Here is a 24,367-nt window from a genome sequence, read left to right on the forward strand (position 1 = left end):
TCAGTGACTGAGTTTGTGTGCTCTGCAGCTTCTGCAAACCCTGCCCCCGCCAAATAAAACCTTGCAATTTATAACTTACAAAAAGCCACTGTTAGGCCATGTCTTATATTAGAGACCCCAAGCGCCTTTCTCTGTTCAGATATTTGCCTTTTCAGACTGGTTTGTATCACTGTGCCAAAGCTTTAGAAAGGGCCATCTCAACCACGAGTAGGTGGAAGGGGAGGGACAAAATGAGTTATCTAATTCCTGTGGGCAGGAAACTTGGGACACACCAAAACATTGACTGTTTTACTCTCAGGTGAATTTCTGCACTGTCACTCTACACTTGTCCGACATTATTCTGAACATAAATCTTAGAATATCACAACTAGAACTGTAAAGGCTATGGTGACTGACAACCTAACTTTCATGGAAACAATTTAAAAGGCCTTTGGCAGAACAAGGAAAATACCACAATGTTCTGAAAACCTAGGCAGTCCTCAGAAAGGCTGGTAAACCTGAAGTGAGATTCTTGTCTGGCCTACTCTCGCTGCCTCAAGATAGATCCGTCCCTGTAAATGTTAGGGAGCAAGCTCAATCTACACTAACAGGATGAAGTCCCCCACACCCGTGAGCTTGCCTGATTATGGCCTTTGCTCTTTAGACAGATTTTAAGGAAAACACAAAAAGCAAGTAACAGCTCAAATAAGGCCCACATCAAGAAAACACAACAAGAACTCACTTTCTCCAGGAACTTACAGCTCCTGGGTAAGTGGGATTCAAATTTATTCATGGCCTCTCACAATCTGTCTTTCTCTAACTTAACTGAGGTCAGTTCAGCCAGGAAAGAGACTCTAACCCAACAGAAAAGGAAACAAGAGCTTCTTTAAATTTGTGAAGATTATTATTATTATTTTCTTACTTTGAGACAGGGTCTCACTCTGTATGTAGGTTTGGCTGACTTGGAACTCACTATGTAGACCCAGTTAGCCTTTCGTAGAAATCCACATACATGGGGGGGGGGGGGTGGTGGTGGTGGTGGTGGTGGGAATTGGGAGCGGGGGTGGCTGGAGAAATGGCTCAGCGGTTAAGAGCACTGACTGCTCTTTCTGAGGTCCTGAGTTCAATTCCCAGCAACTACATGGTGGCTTATGGACAGCTGCAGTGTACTCAAATAAATAAAAAAAATATAAAAAAAAAGAAAAGAAATCCACATATGTGTATACCACTATGCTCAGTGGCTTGTTTTTGTTTTTAAGGAAAGGATCCCAAGGATCCCGCTATGGTCCACAGGCTAATCTTGGTCTCAGTATGTAGTTCTGCCTCAACCATCCCAGTGCTGGAATTCAAAGTGTGTGCTAATAATGTACTTCACTTCAAAGTCTTTCCGTCACTGAAACAGATTATCTAATGAAGTGGGTTTCCATGACATTTTCATGTATAAAGGGCTATAAGTTCCTTTCTTCTCTGAGACAGTCTATCTTGTTGCATCTCTGGCTGGTACGGAACTATGTAGACTAAACTAGCATAGAACCCAGAGGCTCAGGTACAGTAACCAAGTGTTCTGGCATTGACCTGATTTCTCAGCCCAATTAATACTTAAAAAGCAAAAACAGTACTTTAAAATGTTTACATAATATAGAGATTTTTAAGAGAATCTCCCTTTCCAGAACAACCTTTGCTATATATAACTCTCTGTGTTACACATTTGGTACCATACACTTTTTAGATGAAACCACACTCTTTCACATGATCTTTCTTTCTTTCTTTTTTTTTTTCCGGAGCTGGGGACCGAACCCAGGGCCTTGCACTTCCTAGGTAAGCGCTCTACCACTGAGCTAAATCCCCAGCCCCCATTTATTTTTTTTTTAATGTGAGACAGGATCTCTCTTTGGCAAGCTGGCCTCAATATACAATGAACCTGCATCATCTTCCTAAGTGATGGGTTGTAGAAATATGTCCTCACACTTGTCTCCAACCTGTTTTTCATTGCTCAATATACTATAAATGGCCTTCCTGTCTTTACGCACACTAAATTTCCCTCATTCTTTCAAAGACTGAACTTAGGATTTCCCACATACTAGGCAATCAATCATTCTACCAATGATCTCTACCAGTGGCTCTCAATCTTCCTAATGCTGTGACCCTTTAGTATAGTTCCTCATGTTGTGGTGACCCCAACCATAAAATTATTTTCATTGCTACTTCATAACTGTAATTTTGCTGCTGTTAAAAATATAAGTATCTAATATGCAGGATATGTGATATGCAATCCCTGTGAAAGGGTCCTTTGATCCCCAAAGGGGTCACAACCCATAGGCTGAGAACCAATAATCTATGCCCTCAGCTCCAATTTCACTTCTTTTTTGCAGGTTTGGCCACCAACATCACACATTCAAACAGATGTGGGGAGCTGAGGTCAAGGGGTGCAGTATAAACAGAGACAAATGTGAGTACCTACCACTTTCCTAGCCATCTAGCTACAGGCTCCTTTCTTTATTCTGGAGGATCAGTTATTGACAATATTTTAGGAACAACAGCATCAAAACTGAAGATTTTCTATGTAGTTACTGTATTTAAGGAGACAAAGAACAGGGTGGTGGGACAATCCCAGCATACAGAAGGCTAGGACAGGAAAATCAAGAGTTGCAGGCCAGCCAAAGGTATATGCAAACCAAAAACTACCACTACCACCAACAAAAGGACAAAATGATTTAGAAGTGTTGCTGCATAAGGAACTTACCTTTCGGAGGATGTCTTCAGCTAATGTGAGGAACGCCTTTTCGATGTTTATATTTGCTTTTGCACTAGTCTCAAAAAACCTAATACCATGCTCCCTTGCAATCTACAATAGAAGAAAAAAAATGTTATGCAACTGCCAAATGTGGGCAGCCAACTATGGCGGTAACATGTTAGAGGAAAACAATTATGGTACGCCAAAAGTAGTGGTGGTGTCAACTAGAACGTGACAGACCATTTTAAGGAGTCAAGATCTTAAAAAGAAAGGTAGGTAATAAAAACAACCCTCTCCCTACCTATCGCAAGCGTTTATTTGAGATAGCCTACATCAGATATGTTGTCCTTACATTAGAAGCTCAGCATGATACACCCAATTTCTGCTTGCCCGTAACAGTCTATCAGTTACAAACTTCAGAATCTTAATAACTGACATATTAAAGTTCTAAGATTAAAATAACAGCTGCTGACACATTTCTCTTACTGGGCTTACATAAAGCTAGCAAATACCAGGCACAGATGTCAGTGACACAGTGGGAAAGTCTCTTCCAGGGTAAGCTGTGTTTCCATAAGCACTTTTCGAAGACCCCAGTAGGGCTGCTCAGTGGGGTGGCACTACTGTCCCAGCAGGCAGACCCCTGCCACTGTCATGGGAGCTCACTCTGCTCACACGTACCTGCTCTCCTTTGCCTTTCGGTACAACTCTCTTGTCGTCCATGTCACACTTGTTCCCTAGTAACATCCTTTCCACATCTTCATTGGCATGCTGAAACAGGAAAAGATTATTACTGTTGCACACTAACATGAATGATTACTTAATATTTTCTAAATATGATAGTATGTTTCTTAAATTCACATGTTTTCTATGTAGCTGTGCATGTGGTATATGTGTAAGTGCAGGGACACAGACCCACACATGGGTCCCTCATTGGATTTGGAACCATCGACTGGCTAGACTGGATGACCAATGGGTGAGTCCTGGGGTTCCCGGTCTCTACCTCCCAGAGCAGGTATCACAAGCCTACACATGGGCTGGAGAGATGGTTCAGTGGTTAAGAGCACTGACAGCTCTTCCAGAAGACCTGGGTTCAATTCTAAGAACCCACATAGTAGCTTACAACTGTTTGTAACTTCAGTTCCAGGGGATCTGATGCGCTCTTGTGGCCTCTACAAGTACTGCATACAAGTAGTGCACAGACAAGCCAGCTAAACACTCAAACTAATAAACAATAAAATCCTACACTGCCACACCTGATTTTTTTATGGTTGCTAGAGAAATGAATGAATGAACCTAGTTCTCATGTGTGCACAGCACACACTTCAACTGCTAAGCTATCTTACTAGCCTTGTTAAGACCTAAAATTCGGGCTGGAGAGATGTCTCAGTGGTTAAGAGCACTGACTGCTCTTTCAGAGGTCCTGAGTTCAATCCCCAGCAACCACATGGTGGCTCACAGCCATCTGTAATGGAATCTGATGCCCTCTTCTGGTGTGTCTGAATTTACAGTGTACTCATATACACAAAATAAATAAATATATCTTTAAAAAAAAAGGCCTAAAATTCATAAACCACCTAGCAAAAGGCATACAATCCCTAAGACAGATCCACTCCAAATGTTATATACAGGTAGTATCTGAAAACAGATCACTTACACATATCTAATTCAGGCTGACCAGACTGTGGTGATATACCATGTATATACACACCTTAAGACAGAGCCCTTGTCATCCCTAGTAGCTACACTGCTATAAGGAGATCTCAAACTCATCTAAATTAGTTAAAGACAAACTCAAAATTCCAGGATTCTGAAGGTGGAGGCAGGAGGATTGCCACAAGATCAAGGCCGTCTTGGTCTATATATATAATGGCTTTCAGGCTAGTCTAAGCTACAGAAACCTACCTAAAAAACAAACACCCAAAACAAACACCCAAAAAAACCCCAAAACAAACCAAAAGAAAATCAACAAAACAAAACAAACCCTACCCCCAAAACCACTAAACTGATGAGTTTTCTTTTTTTCTTTTTTTTTTTTCCGGAGCTGGGGACCGAACCCAGGGCCTTGCGCTTGATAGGCAAGCGCTCTACCACTGAGCTAAATCCCCAACCCCTAAACTGATGAGTTTAAAGAAATAATTTCATAAACTTTAACTAAGGACTAGGATAGAATTTCCACCAATGTCTAAACTGGAGGCTGGGTGTAGTAGTACATGACTTTCATCTCAGCACTCAGAAGATAGAGGCAGGTGAGATCCCTACTAATGTCAAAGCCAGCCAGGTCTACACAGTGAGTGTATGTGCGTACACACACACACACACACACACACACACACACACACACACACACACACACACCCCAAGAAACTTGGGCGTGGACCTGGCTCCTCACAGTACAGTGTACTAGCCTGCCACCAACAGTGGCAACACACAAGGACATACTTCTTATTTAGTCAAACATTCCTACTGGTGTGGGAAATCTTTGAATAGTTATGATCTTGGCTCGGCCTTTGTTCCTAATCATTATCCCTTTTATATGAAGCAAGAGATCTGCCTATGCTAAAACTAAGGAAAAGAAAAGTACCTAATGAATAACTGACCCTTGCTTCTCTGCAAAGTCAAAACAGCATTAAAACTCTTCATTCGTTAGAATTTCAGCATAACCTGGCAAAAACAGCTTCTCTCACCTCTGGGCTAGAAAGAAGGCTCAGCAGCTAAGAACACTCACTGGTCTTCCAGAGTGCACAAGTTTAGTTCCCAGCACCCACAGCAGTCAAACACAACCACATAGAACTCCTGCTTCAGGGTTATCTGATACTCTCTTCTGACATTAGAGGCACCCCCAAAGATGTGGTATTTGTTCATATAGGTGCACTCACATAAGTAAAAATAAGTCTTTTAAAATAGAGAATCTGGGGACAAGTCAGTGTGAAATGTGTGAAACGGAGTTGAAGTTCATTAAGAGATTTTAACACGGGTTGGGGATTTAGCTGATTTAGCTCAGTGGTAGAGCGCTTGCCTAGGAAGTGCAAAGCCCTGGGTTCGGTCCCCAGCTCCGAAAAAAAGAAAAAAAAAAAAAAAGAGATTTTAACACATTTAAGCACAGAAGTTAATAGAAATGAGGCACCTGAAGAAAGGATTGTGCATAGCTAACTGTTAGCATGATGTCGAGAGTCTCAGTTAAGCATCTTAGCAACTGTTATACATGGTTTGTGGCTTCTTTTTTAAGGACAAGTTCTCACTATACAGCTTTGGTGGCCTTGAACTCAGAGAGACCTGCCTGCTCCTGCCTCCCAAGTGCTGGGCATCATCACCATGCCTGGGATTTTTGGATGGCTTTTAAATTACTTTATTCTAAGGAACCTTCCACCTGTTTCTGCCATTTTTTTCTGTAAGCAACATCACAGGGTGATTTCTGAAGCACATGAGATAGGATTACAGACTTGTCAAGTAAAACCACACATCACAAGCACTGTGGAGAGAGCTAAGGGACATTTCCACTATAAATGAAGTTTAAGCAATAAAATTTCCAGAAAATTACAAGCTAATATCTGGGAAAGGAGGAAGGCCATACATGAAGCTCAAATATGCCAAGACCTTAAGCATAGGTCACTATTATTTTAAAAATCTTATTGGGAATGTCTTCACACAGAAGAAACAACCTCTCTTCACAGGCAATCACAGTAAACTTTGCTAACTGCACGGCACTCTTGACTCTCGAGCCTGGCAGAGCCTCTACCATACTCTGGGATACGGCGCCGATTCCTCAACTGATGATCCATTAGCCACCCTCATTTTTCTTTTCTGCTACCAAACAGTGAGAAGGATTGGGAGACAGCTCAGTTGGGAGACTGCTTGCCCAGTGTACAGGAAGCCCTGGGCTCAATCCCTAGCAACACATAACTGGAAGAGGCAAAAGGATTAGAAGTTATCCTAAGCGAGTTCAAAGCCAGCCTGAAATATATGAGACCTCTCAAAAGACAACAAGAAGGCCGCCCACAGAACAGATGACACTCGCAATCACCTATTTATCACTCAGAGTATACAGAGCTCAAGGCATGAAATGGTCCAGTGGTTCAGGGTGCTTGCTGTGTCGCCTGGGGACATGAACCGCATTCCTAAAGCCATACAAAAGTGTAACGAGACAACAGACTCTACGAGGTTGTCTTCTGACCCTACATGTATGCCCTGACAGGCAGGGTCTTAATACTAAACATTTCAAAAGTCTGGAGCAATATGACTCTATAACTACTAATTAAAAACCTTTTTTAATAGCTCAATAAAAATTCACTGAGAATTCATTTAGAGAAAAGACTCATGAAAACCACTGGTAATTTTTATTATCTTAAATATATAGACTTATTGAATAAATTTTTAAGATAAACTACTCAGATGTTTAGGGAGGGAAGGCACAAGCTCCTGCTATGTCTTACCTCATCTATGTTTCTAAGCCACTTGCTGATGTTTTCAAAACTTTTACCGTTGGTGATGTCATACACTAGCATGATGCCCATTGCTCCTCTGTAGTAGGAGGTTGTGATGGTGTGAAATCGTTCCTGGCCTGCTGTGTCCCTGAAATAGACCATCAATAATTGTATTAAGCACTTTAATATCACAACACTTCAAATAAAGAACAAGATAGAATAGTAGTAAAAATATACTTTAAAATTCACTATTTACCACAAAGGAAAACAGAACAAGCGCTCATTTAACTCCTTTATTTGAGACAAGCTAAGCTCAAACTAAGAAAACTTGAACTCATTAATATCTCTTGCATCAGCCTCCACAGTAACAGCATCACAGGAACCAAAAAGGAAATTATTATTATAAACTCCACACTTCACAGTTGGAGGAAATTAATGACCTACTCATACTGAGCTGAAAGGAAAAATAGTAAGAGCTGACAAAAAATGTTTTGGAATTATTTAGTAAATATCCACAAGCCATATAAAAACTCCTGGATCCATTTTATTCACATTCTTAATTCCATAAGGTAACAACACAAAACCACGTGAAATTTTTAGATCATTTAAAGATCACAACTTTTAGGATCATTTATAAAAACTGTAAAGATAACTGTTTATTCTTAACCCGCTCATGCAGACTGCCCTCTGGTCTTGCACATGCTGGCCAAGGACCCCTATCACTGTGCTACACCCTCACCTCCCCACACTTCCACCTCCTGTTTTTAAATTTTTTTTAAAAATTATTTTTACTTCTCTGTATGTGAGTGTTTTGCCTACAAGCATGTCTATGTGCCACACCTGTGTCTTGTGTCCATGGAAGCCAGAAGAGGGCATCAGATCCCTCTTGTACTCAAGTTATAGATAGCTGTGAGCTGCCATGAGGGTGTTATGAATTGAACCGGGGTCCACTGGAAGAGAAGCCAGTGCTCTTAATCCAATTACTGAGCCATCTCTCCAGTCCCCTCCCCCACCTCTCTGTATCTTTATCGTATTTTTACTTTAATGTGTAATATGTATGAATACATATGTATCACATGACTGCCTGGTGCCTTTCAGAGACAAGAAGAGGGAATCAGATCCAGTGCCTGCCTTTTTTTGTAAAAGCAATTTTAAAAATTATTTATGTATTTGTTTGTTTGGGGAGGGCAGTTTCATATTATAGTCCCAGCTGTCCTGGAAACTCACTCTGTAGACCAGTCTGGCCTTGAACTCACAGATATCCATCTGCCTCTGCTTCTTAAGTGCTGGAACAAAAGTCATGTGTTCTTTTTTTTTTTTTTTTCCTTTTTTTTCTGGAGTTGGGGACCGAACCCAGGGCCTTGCGCTTACTAGGCAAGCGCTCTACCACCGAGCTAAATCCCCAACCCCAAGTTGTGTGTTCTTAAAAGAGCTATTACCGGGCTGGAGAGATGGCTCAGTGGTTAAGAGCACCGACTGCTCTTCCTGAGGTCCTGAGTTCAAATCCCAACAACCACATGGTGGCTCACAACCATCTGTAATGACATCTGATGACCTCTTCTGGTGTGTCTGAAGGCAGCAACAGTGTACTCATACAATAAAATAAAATCTTAAAAAAATAAATTAAAAAAACCTTAAAAAAAAAAAAAAAGAGCTATTACCTCCCCTCCACTCTGTTCTGTTGAGACAAGACTTCATTACTTAGTCCTGGCTGGCCTGGACTTTGCTATGCAGACTAGGATGACCTTAAACTTAAGAGATTTCTCCTGTCTTGCCTTCCAATTACTGGGATTAAAGGTGTGCACCACCATGCTTAGCCCATAAAAGTAATCCAGGGGCTGGGGATTTAGCTCAGTGGTAGAGCGCTTACCTAGGAAGCGCAAGGCCCTGGGTTCGGTCCCCAGCTCCGAAAAAAAAGAACCAAAAAAAAAAAAAAAAAAAAAAAAAAAAAAAAAAAAAAAAAAAGTAATCCAAACATATCAATGGTAGCATAAAAGCAAAACCAAGGCTGGATATTAGTGCTATGTTGGGGATAGTTTTATGCACTGTGTTCAGATGCTGATTTCTGTGCACAGAGATCTGGTTACATTGCCAAGCATCTCCTGTCTCAATGTTGTATAAAAATTGTGTTCTATCACTTCTGATTGGTTAATAAAGAGATGATTAGCCATAGCTGGATAGAGGAAAACGACCAGAGAGAGTGAGGATTGCCATGGGCAGGTTGCCAGGGGAATCACCCCGAGGACGCTGATGGCGCAGGAGCAGCCATGGCAAGGCTAAAATAGCAGGTAAAGGGACATGTTGCTAGGTAGTAGGCAGGCATAGGGTTAGAATACATGGATATCTTCCCGGCTATAGTACTGATGCTTATAATAAATATGAGGTCTCCTAAAGCTATAATGTATAGAAACAGGCTCCCCCTCAGCCCCTCAGATTTCACTCTTTTGCCTTTCCCTTATTTTTTATATAAATAGTTCTCTGCATGCTTTCTACACGCTGGGGCTGGCAACATGGATCAGCAGTAGTTAGGAGCATGCTGCTCTTGTAGAGGACCCAGGAGGCTCCTTTAACTGCAGTTCTAGGAAATCTGATACCCTCTTCTATGCCGAGGGCACATAGATGGACATGTGTGCATCACGGTATATGTGTAGAGGTAACAGAGCCACTTGCAGGGGTTGGTACTCTCCTTCCTTGTGGGTCAAGGGATCAAATTCAGTTGTGGCTTGGTGGCAAGCCCCTTTATTCACTGAACCAGCTTCCTGGATCCCTTTATTCTGTTTTAATACTCTATGTGTCTGTGGCTTCCTTTTTATCACACTGTCTTGGTTTACTGCTGTTAAATGCTTTTAAATCATGTGGCTAATTCTTCTTAGTGTACTTTGTTAAAATTGTTAACTATTCTGGTCTACATAATTTTAGAAGCTTTTGTCTGTTTAAAACAAAAGTACCTCTTAGCAAATGCTTTTTTAACAGTGTTAAAAACTGAGTTCATGGCTTTAAGTATGTTTAAGTATGTCTAACAAGATTTCTACCACTGAGATATATCCTACCCACTCCTCCCCTCAGCAAACATCTATAAAGACTGTAGTCACTGTTTCTTCATAAATCTTTGTCAATTAACTCAGAGGGGTGGGCAGGGGTGTGTTTGCTGAGGGTTGACCTAAGCAGGGTCATTTAAGCAGAACCCCACTTGGCTTAAGCATATTTTCTACACACTGAGCTACATACTGTATTCCAAGCCCCTCAGCCAGCTCTAGTCATATTCTTTTTATTAAATCCAGAGAGACTGTGTTTCAAAAGACTACCAATAACCTTGTCTTCAATTCAGCAGCCATTCTTTTCTCTATTATCTTAATCACTAAGTAGGATCACAAACAGTAGACCAGGATTATAGAGAACTGGTTTCATGTGTCTTAGGCTAATCTCACAATCCTCCGACCTCAGCTTCACAAATGTTGCAGTTACAGGCATGCCCCTACCATCCAACTAAAATGATCTTCAAGTGTTGCCCAAGGCGGTGAATAGAGATCCTCTGGAGGTGGAGTTATACACAACTACTTGTGAGTCACCTGATGTGGGTGCTGGGAACTGAACTTAAGTCCTTTGAAAGAGCATCAACCACTCTTAACAGTTGAGCCATTTCTCCAGTCCTGTGATTGACGTTTGGAGCAAAGGCCAGACTAACGCAAAAGGTCTGAATTACTCTACATTACTACCAGGAATAGATGAGAGTTACACAAGTTGGTAAGTCCTTACAACATGTTACTGGCTTTTTGATTATAGCCATCCTAGAGAAGTTGAAGTGGTATCATTGTGGTCTTAGGGTATGTATGTATCATTTCTGCTTGATGACAATGTTGGACATCTTAAAAGTATTTATTGACCATGTAAACAAATTTTTGAAAAAATGCATTAATGTCTTTTGCTTATTTTTAAAATGTATTTAAACTGTATTCTATGTATATGGGCACTTTGCATGCACACCATATTAGAAGAGGGCACAGGGAGGATTCACAGCAGTGACTGGCTACAGAACTCATGAAGGCCATGACAGGACCAAGGAAATCAAGACCCTGGAGGAGAAAGATCCCTGAAGTCCATTCAGTTTTTCTTGGGGTTACCTTCAAGGGTGAGGGGTTCTCGTTTTTTCTTTTTCCATTTTCGTGTGTCTGTGGTGTGCATGTCTACATATGGATGCCCAAGACTGATGTCAAGATCAGAGCTTGATTGCTGGTCCATACTTTTCATCAAGACAGGGTAGGGTCTCCTAAGCAACCTTGGAGCTTGCTGATACAGCTAGTCTCAATAGCCAGTTTGCTTTGAGGATCTCTCCTCTAGAATTTCAGGCCAATACCACCACCCTCCCAGTATTTATGTAGTTCTAGGGATCCTAACTCTGGTCTTATTTGTACAGCAAAATCTTAACCACTGAGCCAGCTCCCTGGCCCCTAAGTGTGCCAGTGCAGGAGCACACTCATAATGACAAGCAGACAGGGTCAAGGCTGCCTCCACCTCCAAAATGAACCATAACAGTTACGTTGGTCAGGGTGTGGAGGGCTCCATTAGCCTCTGTCAACTACTGAGTTATTTTGCCGGCCAACACGCCCATCATCCTGAGTCTTTTGCAAGGAAGTTTTGGTCACTGTGACTGCACTGGTAGCCTCACTCTCTACCAAGAGGTAATGGTCTCACCTCAGCACTAGTTCATGTCTCTCACGTTAATCATACAGGCTTTGAAGCACTTTATAACTAAATACAGGAAAATAACAGGAGATAAACAGAAAGTTGGAAATGAGAAAAAATTAGATTATTATTCAACTCCTTTGTTTTGATTCATTTGTAGAATTTAACTGAAAACCTTGACAGCCAAGGCAAGAAGGGAGAGGAAATATTGGGCAACTCAGAAGAAATTACTTTTCCCCCTAGAAGTTGAAAGGAGAGGATACTTGAGTAATTATTTTTCGTAAGACTCCTTGTTCTGATTGTTAGTATAAAAAATATTAAGAATAATAGAGATAAGGGGTTGGGGATTTAGCTCAGTGGTAGAGCGCTTGCTTAGGAAGCGCAAGGCCCTGGGTTCGGTCCCCAGCTCTGAAAAAAAAAAAAAAAAAAAGAATAATAGAGATAGGGGACTATGAGGAGATGGGCAGTGATCATAGTGTAAAGTCAATAAATAAATTAATGAAAAAAAGAATACTGAAAATAAAACATGTGACTACAAACATCGTTGTGTATTACATAGTTTCTTCATTTGGTTTTTTTTTTTTTTTTTGGTTCTTTTTTTCGGAGCTGGGGACCGAACCCAGGGCCTTGCGCTTCCTAGGTAAGCGCTCTACCACTGAGCTAAATCCCCAGCCCCTAATTTTTACTTATATGAGTAGAGTGTAGCTGTTTTGAGATGCACCAGAAGAGGGCACCAGATCCTATTACAGATGGCTGTGAGCCACCATGTGGTTGCTGGGATTTGAACTCAGGACCTCTGGAAGAGCAGTCAGTGCTCTTAACCCCTGAGCCATCTCTCCAGCTCCTTCATTTGGTTTTTGAAGACACAGCCTCCCCATTTACCCCTGCTTGTCTGCAAACTCCCACATTCTTCTCTTCCTAGAACAGTTCCCCATATACTGAAGTATTTTCCTTACTCTCTGAGGCCTTCTATCACCCCATTATTTAAAACTGTTCCTTCTTGTCTTGACCCTCAGCACCACAAAACAAAAGCCAAAAGTGCCAAAGGCCTTCCTCAACATAGAGGAACACAGGCCAGTTGGGTTGCTTTTAGGGGTCTTGTCTGAGGTGGTATAAACTGACCAGTAAGTCCACTCCTTTAGAGAAAGTTTCAAGTCTCCTACATGGTGTCAGATTAGTGCCTCACTATAGTATAGGTAGCCTAAGAAACTTGACTCCACTACGTAATACCACCAACACTTCCTGCTTCCCCTTCCCTATTCATTCACATCACACAATTAGCAAATTATACACGTTTCAGAGTTAAAATCTTAAGTTTTCTACTAAGAAGGAAAGCCACACACTTAGCTAGGCCTACATCACGATACCTACAGGTTTACATTATGTTGGTTAGCTACACGACATCAATGTCAAAGAGATTGAAGTCCTAATGCCTCCCCCAAAGGGTAATCATCATTTTGTGTTCATAGAAATTTGTTTTAATCAACTATTCTCTGTTACTTGATTTATTAAAAACTTGTTTTCTGGGCTGGAGAGATGGCTCAGTGGTTAAGAGCACTGATTGCTCTCCCAGAGGTCCTGAGTTCAATTCCCAGCAACCACACAGAGGCTCACAACCATCTGTCATGGGATCTGATGCCCTCTTCTGGTGTGTCTGAAGATAGCTGTAGTGTACTCAGAGACATTAAATGAATAAATAAAATCTTTAAAAACAAAAAATTTGTTTTCTTATTTTGGAGGGAGGCACATACATGCCAAGGTACATATGTGGAGATCAGAAGACACTATCTGGGAAGCCAGGCACTGCCTTTTACCACGTGGACTCTGAGGGTCAAATTCAGGTTGTCAGGTTTGGTGGCAATCGCCTTTCCCTATTTAGCCATCTAACTGGGCTTGTTTTTTAAAATTTGTCTTCATTTTTCAGAACCATAACACCTATTTATAGCCTCTCATTTCTGATAGAATAACCCAGGTAAACTTTTTAAAGTTTTCTGTGTCCCATTTTAATTTGCATACTTCATACATTTATACTTTTCTGTTTGGTTTTTGTTTTTTGAGACAGGGTTTCTCTGTAGCCCTGGCTGTTCTCGAACTCTGTAGACCAGGCTGGCCTCAAACTCAGAGATCCACCTGCTCTGCCTCCTGAGTGCTGGGATTAACCAGCACCTGGCTTACATTTGTACTTCTCAATATAACCATACCTTATGTTTTATAAAACATGGTAGAACAGAGCCTTGAGTTCCTAATCATCCTGTCTCCACGTCCCCCAAACTGAGATTACAAACATATGCCATCAGGCGTGGCTTGACCTGGAATGCTACAATACATGGATTCTCAATGCGCTAACTAGCTTCCAGCAACTAAGGCAATGAGCAACATGATGTGATAATGATGATGATGGTGGTGTGTGTGTGTGTGTGTGTGTGTGTGTGTGTGTGTGCGCCTGCGTGTGCGTGTGTGTGAGCGCGCTCTCATGTGCACATACATGTAGATGCCTGCAGTTCAAAATTCCCTAGAGCTAGAGTTACAGGTGGTTGTGAGCTGCCTGATGTAGGTGATGGGAACTGAACTTGGGTCCTCTGTAGGAGAAGGTCTTGCTTTTAAGCACTGCACTGTCTCTCTGACAACTTCAAACCAAGAGAAAAGCTTCCTGCCTCACTACCTCTAAGGGTTACCCTTTGCTAAGGGAAAAAGATGCCTATTGTTAGTGATGTTACTTTTAGAATGTCTCACACACACGGTCCAAGTCTAATCTAGTGCTCTAGATTCAACCCAAAAGAAAAATTGGTATTAAATATCTGAAGAGCAATTAAACACTGCACACTTTTTAATTCCCCCTTTTGAACCATAACATATACTTGTAAGCCTATTTTCGCTTTTTTCCTGTTTTCAAAAAAAAGTGCCAGTTTTCCTATGCTATTAACATTTTTTACCAGTTTAATTAGTTATGATCGGGTTACTAAAACAATGAGGCAGAAGCAGAATTTACCTTGCATAAAATAAAAGATGTACAGCTGAGAGAATGCTGTAAAATACTATTATTGCCAATGGCACACTCTAGAAGGAGTGCTGCATTCCAAGGAGTCAAAGCAGTGTCTCTCCCCTCAGTGTACATGGTGGGTGAAGCCGTGTGCTTTGGACACTACTGAGACAGTTATTTTTAGTTCAGGCATAAACATTATGGACTGTGAAGTTGATGGCACTAATTTTCACTTCCTAACAGGTCACAGGTTGCTTGTTTAGGAAGGGCAGTCTAGAAGACACTAAACAAATGGCATAGGAGAGTCTCACTGTAAACTGTAAGCACCTGGCACCAACACAGGAGGAAGTAAACTCACCATATCTGTAGCTTGATCTTCTTTCCTTGTAGTTCCACTGTTTTGATCTTAAAGTCTATTCCTGTAACACAGGGAAGGTAAACTGTAATTGCTGATTTACTTGGCCAACAACCAATTTTTCGAATGTCAAAATACTTAAAAATTTAAATACTTAATATTTTAGTTGGAGATCTTAATGCCTATTCCTTTAAAAAAAATTTAAATATAGACAAAAAACCCCCTACTCACTCTACCCTGCACTTTTTTTTTTTTTTTTTTTAAAGACAAACTCTAACTTTGTAGTCTTTAACTGGTCTAGAACTTGATATGTTTAGACCAGGCTAGCCTCCAACTCATGGAGATCTATTTGCCTTTGCCTCCCCAATGCTGGGACTCTACACTCTTTCTTACAGTATAGAAGGAACATGTACCACAATGTATTCTGATCCCACAAATTAAATCAAAGTCAGTAACAAAACACTATATAGGAAAATTGCAAAACATTCTGAAATTCATGAGTCATAGAAGAAATAACAAAAATTATGGGGAAAATCAAACTAAAATTTTGTGAGACACAGGCTCGTAAGATGGCTCAGTCAGTAAAATGGGGGTTGCATAAGCACTCTCATCTCTGAATTTGCCAGCCAGCAAATCTAGCCTTTCAGTATACTCCAGGTTCAGTGAGATCCTGTCTCAAAAATATCAAAGGGTTTGTGAGAGAGCTCCTCCAGCGACAATACTTTCTGCTAAGCCTGAGAACCTAGACTCCTTCCCTGGAGCCCAGACAGTGGAAGGAGAAAACCGCACGCCACAAGTAGTCCTCTGACCTCCACATGCATGCCCCTTCCTCAAATAAGCATGTAAATCACTAACAGTGTTGAAAAGAATGGGTCAAATTGGCCTGGAAAACAGTGAGAAGTTATTTTGAAGAGAGGTACCTCACACTATCAACCCTACACTAACCCAGGAGGCAGGTTAGCTCAGTTTCAAGGCAAACTGAGGATCAGTTGGAGCCACATGAGACCAACTCTTTAAAAGAAAAAAGAGGAAGAAGAAAAGGAGGAAGAGGGATGTCTACTGGGTCTAGGGGCGGTTGATAGAAGAGAAAATAGCAATACATTCTATGAAAAAACAAGGTCTGTTGATTCTGTTTGAATTAAAGGAGAGTACCTGAAAACCTAGGTGACTATAAAAATGAAGGGACATAAACTAAAGATAACCAAGAAAGAAACGCAACTACAGTACAGGACTTGGCCAAGCACTTAACCAAAATGTGCTGTTACTATCTGAAAGGGGAATAATGAGGTGCCAAGAATATAATGTGGTGTTAAATTCTCATGTTCCATAACAGGAACCCAGTTTAGGGGGCTGGAGAGATGGTTCAGCAGTTAAAAAGTACTGAATGTTCTTCCACAGGACCTGGGTTCAATTCCTAGCACCCATATGTCACACACGTCTGTAACTCAAACTCCAGAAGATCCAACAACCTCACATAGACATACATGCAGGAAAAACACTAATTCACATAAAATTTTAAAAAATTAATTTTTAAAATATGTTCCTGAAAATAATTGTTTTAAGTTACAAGAAATACAGAATCTAGTAACAGAATGAAGAGCCAAAAATGTCTGAGAAAGGCAAAATAAAGTGGGCATAAGGTAAGAATTTGTTGTTGTATCTACTATATTAGCCAAAATTAAAAATTTGGTTAACCAAGGATGCATACGTGCAAGTACACTCTCTCTAACACTGTAAAGTGTCAAACAAAGATACCCATGTTTCTTACATGGCCGCTACAATGTTCCTTTTTTTTTTTTTTTTTTTGGTTCTTTTTTTCGGAGCTGGGGACTGAACCCAGGGCCTTGCGCTTCCTAGGTAAGCGCTCTACCACTGAGCTAAATCCCCAGCCCCATACAGTGTTCCTTTTTAATCACAAACATCCACTTTGTTTTGATATAGGATCTGGCTATGTAAAGCTCACACTAGCCTCAAACTCTCTATCCTTCTATCTCTGTCTCCCAAGTGCCTCCACACACAGCTATGGACACAATTGTATAGCTTAACTTTTTCCTTTTTTTTTTTTTTCTTTTTTTTCTTTTTTTTCCGGAGCTGGGGAACAAACCCAGGGCCTTGTGCTCTCTAGGCAAGTGCTCTACCGCTGAGCTAAATCCCCAAGCCCAGCTTAACTTTTTCCTAAGTAAATACTTTTGTTATATAACATCTACTTTTTTATACTCCCATATGCCCAGCTAAGCATGGAAAATTAAGCAGAAAATCTTAGGATAAAATATAGGGGGCAAGGGGTTGGGGATTTAGCTCAGTGGTAGAGCGCTTGCCTAGCAAGTGCAAGGCCCTGGGTTCGGTCCCCAGCTCCGGAAAAAAAAAAAAAAAAAAGAAAGAAAAAAAATATAGGGGGCAAGACAAAGAATTGGCTGAGCAGTTAAGAGTACTTGTTGCTCTTGCAGAAGACCAGGGTTTGATTCACAACAATCCGAACAGCAGCTCACAACCCAGAGAACCCAATGCCTTCTTGGCACATAAGTGGTGGCATACATACATGCAGGCAAAAAACAACAATAACAACAAAAAAGACATACATGCATGCATACAAAATAATATTTTTAACTATCTATCTATCTATCTATCTATCTATCTATCTATCTATCTATCTATTTATTTATTATAAGTACACTGTAGCTGTCTTCAGACACACCAGAAGAAGGCATCAGATCCCATTACAGATGGTTGTGAGCCACCATGTGGTTGCTGGGAATTGAACTCAGGTCCTCTGTAAGAGCAGTCAGTGCTCTTAACCCCTGAGCCATCTCTCCAGCCCCAATAATATTCTTTTTTAAATTTAGGGACCAGAACAAAATAATTAACTAGCTCAGCTGCTTAGAGAAGATAGAAGACCTATTCAATCACTGTCTAAGATTCTGTCAATAGGAATGGTCAGATTCTCCTGTAATCCTGTCATCTGCTGATGACAAATACTGGATTTGATCCACTCATCGATACCTGACAACAATCTTTGCTTACATAAAAACATGAACAGGATTTCTACTTTTTGATGATTCCTGAGACTCAGCTTAAAACAGTGTTTCCTTTAATACAGTAAACATGTATCAGTATCAGCTGCTCAAGAGAGAAACATCAGAAAATGCCCCTGAGCTGCATACAGTGGCACATGCCAATCATACCATTGCTAGGGAGTCAGGGGCATGGGCTCAATGTACATTCAAGCCCAATCCCCTGCACACTGTGAGAATCTGTTTTACTTTGTTTTGTTTTAAAAAGAACCAACCCTATTTCACGTAAATGTCACACAAGCGCCATCCAGTGGCAAGAAGACTCACTGCAGACTCACTGCAGCCTCCCGGCACTGGGTTGTGCAATGGTCAACGTAGGCTCACCCATGTAATACACTCCAGAGAGCTAAAGCTTATCAGCTTTCAGATCCATTGTCAACAGTTGAGGTTTTTAATCTAGTAAAAACCAAGCATCTCTGAGAGTAATTAAGAATCTAATACAGACACTTTTAAACATCTCCTGGTCTAGCACTTAAGAAACTAGGTTTTAGTCTCAGTTCTTTCAAGAACAGTACATTAATAGTATTTTTAAAGTGTCATTTTCTAATATAAACTTTTTAAAATCCATATGTACATGCAAACAAGTGTCTTGATACTATATCAAAGTTTAAGTGTCCTTTCAGCTTAGTCAACATTTCAGTGTGCTTAGCACTGTTCTTTGCCTGAATTACCCCATTAAATAAATGCTCTGAACAGTCCTACTCTACCTTACTATTTATTTCTACACTGTAAGTAAGGAAATAAGGTGGGAGACATGCTTTCCTTGCAGAGTATATATATGCCCACTGTACAGCCTTTGTTTCAATCCTACCATTTTTAAAAAAGTATTAAAATAAAAACTACCAGCAACAGTAGCATTAATACTAACATGCACTGCATTTTATTTATTTATTTATTTTGAAACAGGGTCCCACTATGTAGCCATGGCCACCCTTGAAATCACTATGTAGACTACATAGGCCTTGAACTCTCAGCGATTCTCTGGCCTCTGTCTCCCTCAGCTGGAATTAAAGGAGTGTGCCACATGCCTGATATGCACTACATTCTTCACGCACACTTAATTATAAAAACGCTAACAGTAAAATATTTATTCCCTAAAACTAAGCACTAGAGCTTCTTCCTGGGAAAGACACTAAGTGACAAACATCAGTAGTTCAGCAAAGGGCCTGGAGGACACGGGCCAAGGCTTGGGAGTGGAGAACCGAGCAGAAAGTATGACCTGCTCTGCCGCTTTCTCTTTCATCCCGTTTACACTACTAAAATTCTTTGAGATTTGTTCTTTGTACCTATTCACTTATTCCTTCAACTGCTCACCAATATGGACTCATAGATATTATATTCTACTCATTACAACCCAGGAGTATTGTCTCATTTCAGTTGGCCAGTAAATGTCCCTTCAGCTTTGCTCTAGTGCCCTTTCCTATCTATCCATTTCTAAGTACTTCTTTGTTTTGGGCATCATATAATCTAGAATCATCACCACCTTTTATTTTTCTTACCCTAACTCTAAAATCTTCAAGTTCTTCAGAGAACCTGGTTTCTTTGTCTCTGTCTCTGTCTCTCTCTGTGTGTGTGTACACGCACGCACAAACATACCCAGCTTTCTAAATCAAGTAGCTACTACTTTTCTCAACTTCTCCAGACAGCAACTGTGATATTATGCAGCTTCTAGTATAAACTAACCTAATAACACATTTTGTAATTATATATACATTCTATTGGTGCTGCTCAGAATCCTATAACTGTTTACTTATCCTTTATGTTATTCATTTGTGTGACGATTAAAGATGATTTCCTAGGCTTATATTATTTCTGATAAAAAAAATTAATAAATGTTTTTTCTTATTTTACCCACCCTACCCTACCCTACTTTATTAAGTTTTGGTTCTGAGGAAGGATCTTGTTACCTAGCCCAGTCTGGTCTTGAACTTGAAATCCTACTACCACAGCATCCTGAGTGCTAAGCCTGTAGGTATCTACCACATGTGGCTTATATCATTCCTATGTATGAATTCCTATGTATGAATGTTTCACCTACCTTTATGTATGAACACCAAAGTCAGAATGGATGCCCTGGACCCACCTTTTTTCTGGATCCCAATTACTGTATATTAGACCAGGTAATGCTGTCTAACACATCACTGAGGCTCAACTGCCTGGTTTTTGTTTGTTGACCTGTGCTTCTGTGTAAATAGTTTCTATTATTCTTTCTTTCTTTTTCTTCTAGAAAGCATAATTTTCTTGAGATCGCTGAGTGAACTTTTCATTTCTGACCCTGTCTCTTTCCATTCTTGAAGTTTCACTAGGTCTTTTTTCCTATCCCTTTCAACAATGTCCCAATCAAGCTTTCCTTTAACTACTTTATCTTTCTCACCTCTGGATCTGTCAAATAACCTCCCTAATTACAGGTCTTATTTTCCCATCTCTTTATCCATCTAGTAATAATATGGGATTGGAAAGTTACTTTATATACTTTGCTGATGAATAAATATGTAAACCTTTAATTTTAGAAAAAAATTCTCACAGTACAGGCAGGCCTTAAACTTACTATGCAGAGTAGCCCAGGTCACTCTTAATGCTCAAGATTTCTCCTGTCTCAGAGTCTCACATAGCCCAGGCTGGCTCTGAACTCTACTAAAGTCAAGGCTGGCTTGAATTCTTGATGCTTCTGCTTTCTACCTACCAAATACTAGAGTTGCATGTGTGTACCACCAGACCCGCCAATAATGACATATGGACTTTTAAATTACGGGTTCTGCCTTTATGGCAGATAATCGAAAACTGGCTTAATCTGCTTACTTTGTGACAGAGAATACAATCCATTGCCTCTTGCATGGAGTGGAAGTACTTTACCACTAAACTACCAGCTAGCTTAATCTTTTGAAGGCTTATCAGGCCCCTTTTTCTTTTCTCTACCCTTCTCACCTTTAGGGGCTAAAGTGGTCTTTTCTCAGATTACTTTATCCTTAGTGATAAGGATCTCCTTACCAAATTACAAACTAGACTGTCTCCCAACCTAGGAGTGCCAATACCTTCCACCAATTTCTTCAGAGCTGCTACCTGCCCAGCCCATGAGCCTCACCCAATGTCAGCCAAAGACAGAAAGAGACTCTTCTGAAGACTTCTGTATCTCACTCTTTAATCTTTCATGCTAGTCAACCCTATGAATTCCTGCTTCTGTCCAGTTTGTACTTTGTTTTTTATTCCCTTGGTCTGAGAAGACGGTCTTTGTCTGCTTGAACTATGCACTGGAATCCAGTTTCAGACAGAAATCCGAGGAGATTACAGGGTTCAATCTATTTTTTCTTTTTCACGGGGAGCAGTTGTTTCCCAGGCTTCACCCAGTTTCCTAGCTGTTCATGGCTAGAACACTGGTTGTGTATTAGTTACTCCGTAGTGATCACAACTGGAAGATTTCAAATATCACTGCTTTTAAAAGTTCAGCAGTTGAGTTAGTGAGACACCTCAGTGGTTAAGAGCGCTGGCTACTCTCTTCCAGGAGAGAGGTCCAACTCCCAGCACCTACAAAGCAACTCACAACTGTCTCTAACTTGAGTTCCAGGAGATTCAACATCCTCTCTTCTGGCCATTACAGACACCACGTGCACATGGTGCACAGACATATATGCAGGAAAACACCCATGTATATAAAATAAAATTCTAAAATGAAGAAAAATTAAAGTTAATTCATCTTTTATCTTCTTTTTGGAACACTTTTACATTGAAAACCCAATGAATGTCATGAATTTCTTGCCCATACCCTTTACCTAAAAATTTCCATTCCAGATCCCTTGCACCCTAAAACTCCAGAATCTATCATTCTCTCAAAGTTTTAGACATAATTTTTATTTACAGAAACTTATTCAGACTGAGATAAAAAATATTTAAGATAAAAGAATGGGTTTTTTTGTTTTTGATGAAAGAAAACATCCTATTATAATACAAAGTTAAATAAGATATTTTTCTTGTACAAGTGGTAATATTTTCAGATGTATAACTATTTTATCTTGAGATAGGATCTCACAAAAAGCTCAGATTGACCTCAAACAAGAGCATACACTGACATTTTTATATTCTAACTAAAGAAAACTAGAGTAATCTGGCCTTTATACCTGAATTTTTTTTTCCTATTTAGTTTTCTTCTTCATTCTTTTTTTTTTCCTTTTTTCTTTTTTTTCTTTTTTTTCCCGGAGCTGGGGACCGAACTCAGGGCCTTGCGCTTGCTAGGCAAGCGTTCTGCCATTGAGCTAAATCCCCAACCCCACTCTTTTTTTTTTGTTTGTTTTTTGTTTTTTGTTTTGCTGTTGTTTTTGAGACAGGGTCTCTCAAATAGTTCTGGCTATGTTGCTAGTCACTATGTTGACCAAGTTGGCTTCAAGCATAGAGATCCTCTTGCTGGAATTAAAGGCATGTGCTACCACAAGCCCTATTTTGGTTTAATCAGTTTGAAGACAGCATGAAGGCCTGAGTTTGTCTGGCTCTGTTCTGTTGTTTTTTGAAACAGGATCTCTCTACAGAGCCTGCCTCCTTGATGGGATTAATGATGTATATACCCTTGGGCAGCTGTTTTGAGTAGATTCCCTTTTAGTGATTTTTTTTCCCTTTATCATTACTTCTTACATAACTTTCTCATGTTATGTCAGTCATTTCTTCAGGGTATAGTCTGGGATATGAATAGCGGGGCTACTGGCTATCTTGACTATCTATCTACCTCCTCCTAAAAGCATATAGAATATATACATGAATAAAACTACTGTAAACCTTGTCATTCTTTCATTAATCTTACACAATAATCTGAAAGCACATTTCTCATCTTTTGTAGGCTCTGAATTTTTCAATCATTTGTTTCCAATTAGATAAGAACAGTTTAAATTTTTTTTTGTTTTGTTTTTTGTTTTTGTTTTTTTTTTTTTTTTCGGAGCTGGGGACCGAACCCAGGGCCTTGCGCTTGCTAGAGAGCAAGCACTGAGCTAAATCCCCAACCCCCAGTTTAAATTTTTGAACCACCTCTGACTTACCTTCAATCCACCACTCACAATCCAAAGTCTCAAAGCTGTTTCATTCAATTTCTCTTTAGAACTGTCTTGTCTTTACTGCCATACCATCATCTCCTGCTCAGACTACTAACAGGCTCCAGCCTTCCTGACAGCCGCTTCTGCTTCCTGCTACGCTCTCCTGCCATCCTGGTCTTCTAATACTGTACACTGCTCCTTTTTATTATGTCATTCTTGCTCTTAATTCTACCAGATAAAGTTCAAATTCCACTGCCACCTTTCATAGCTCTCTCTTAAATACAGTTTAACCATGCCAGTGAGGAGGCTCAACAGAAAGTGATGCTCGAGAGACTTAAGCCTGGAAACGTGAGTTTGATTCTTTGAACCCAAGCAAAAGTTGTCCTTTGCTTTATACATGCATACTGTCATACAAGTGCCCACATACACCATATGCACATAAAAGATAAACTGAATGTTTGTTTGTTTGTTTACTGTGTGCGTGCCCTATCTGCATGTACACCTATATGCCCTAAGAGGGCATAAGATCACACTATAGATGGTTATGAGCCACCATGTGGTTTCTGAGGATTTAACTCAGGACCTTGGGAAAAGCAGAGTGTCTTTCACTGCTAAGCCATTTCTCTAGCACTGATAAACTGAAATTTACAAGTGCAGTATTACATTCCTTTACAATTAATGTTCCCACTGTGATCTCATTTCCTTCATCCTGACCCACTGCCTGAAAAGCCCTAACTCTCTGTTCCTTCTGAGCTCCTCTCTTCCCTACTTTTACCACAGTGAAACCAGGCTGCCACAGAGCTGTGTTTCACTGGCTCCATCTCCTCCTTCACTACTGTTTACTCCTGCCAAGGAGCAAATCACTCACCTAAATAGAATCACCCTTAGCAACAGCAACAGGAACCCTTGGAGTTGTGTGCTGACTTGATCAGAGGGGTAAAGGCAAAGAGATGTGAAAGTCAAAGGACCAGTTCCCATGTCTTAAAGATTGCAATCACTAGAGCAAAGAACACCTTGTGGTAAAGATTCTAAGACGTGGACTGGATGAGAATACTCAAGTGACTGGTTTACTTGAGCAGTCAGTCCTAAAACTGTTAGAATTACTATCATCAATACTTAGTCAGAAGTAGAG

General features: G+C 40.3%; 1 protein-coding gene across 2 annotated transcripts in view; it reads right to left on the reverse strand.

Moving 5' to 3' along the window:
- Window positions 1-24,367, reverse strand: part of Rab10 (RAB10, member RAS oncogene family) — a 64,697-nt gene that overhangs the window by 14,639 nt on the left and 25,691 nt on the right. For both annotated transcript variants that reach the window (XM_063262358.1, NM_017359.2), the window contains exons 2-5: window positions 15,156-15,216; window positions 7,144-7,282; window positions 3,392-3,481; window positions 2,723-2,824 (exon numbers count right to left, since the gene is read on the reverse strand). In XM_063262358.1, coding sequence (XP_063118428.1) covers window positions 2,723-2,824; window positions 3,392-3,481; window positions 7,144-7,282; window positions 15,156-15,216 — 392 coding nt within the window. The remainder of the gene's footprint in view (window positions 1-2,722; window positions 2,825-3,391; window positions 3,482-7,143; window positions 7,283-15,155; window positions 15,217-24,367) is intronic.

This window comes from Rattus norvegicus, chromosome 6 (assembly GCF_036323735.1).
Source record: "Rattus norvegicus strain BN/NHsdMcwi chromosome 6, GRCr8, whole genome shotgun sequence".
NCBI lineage: Eukaryota > Metazoa > Chordata > Mammalia > Rodentia > Muridae > Rattus > Rattus norvegicus.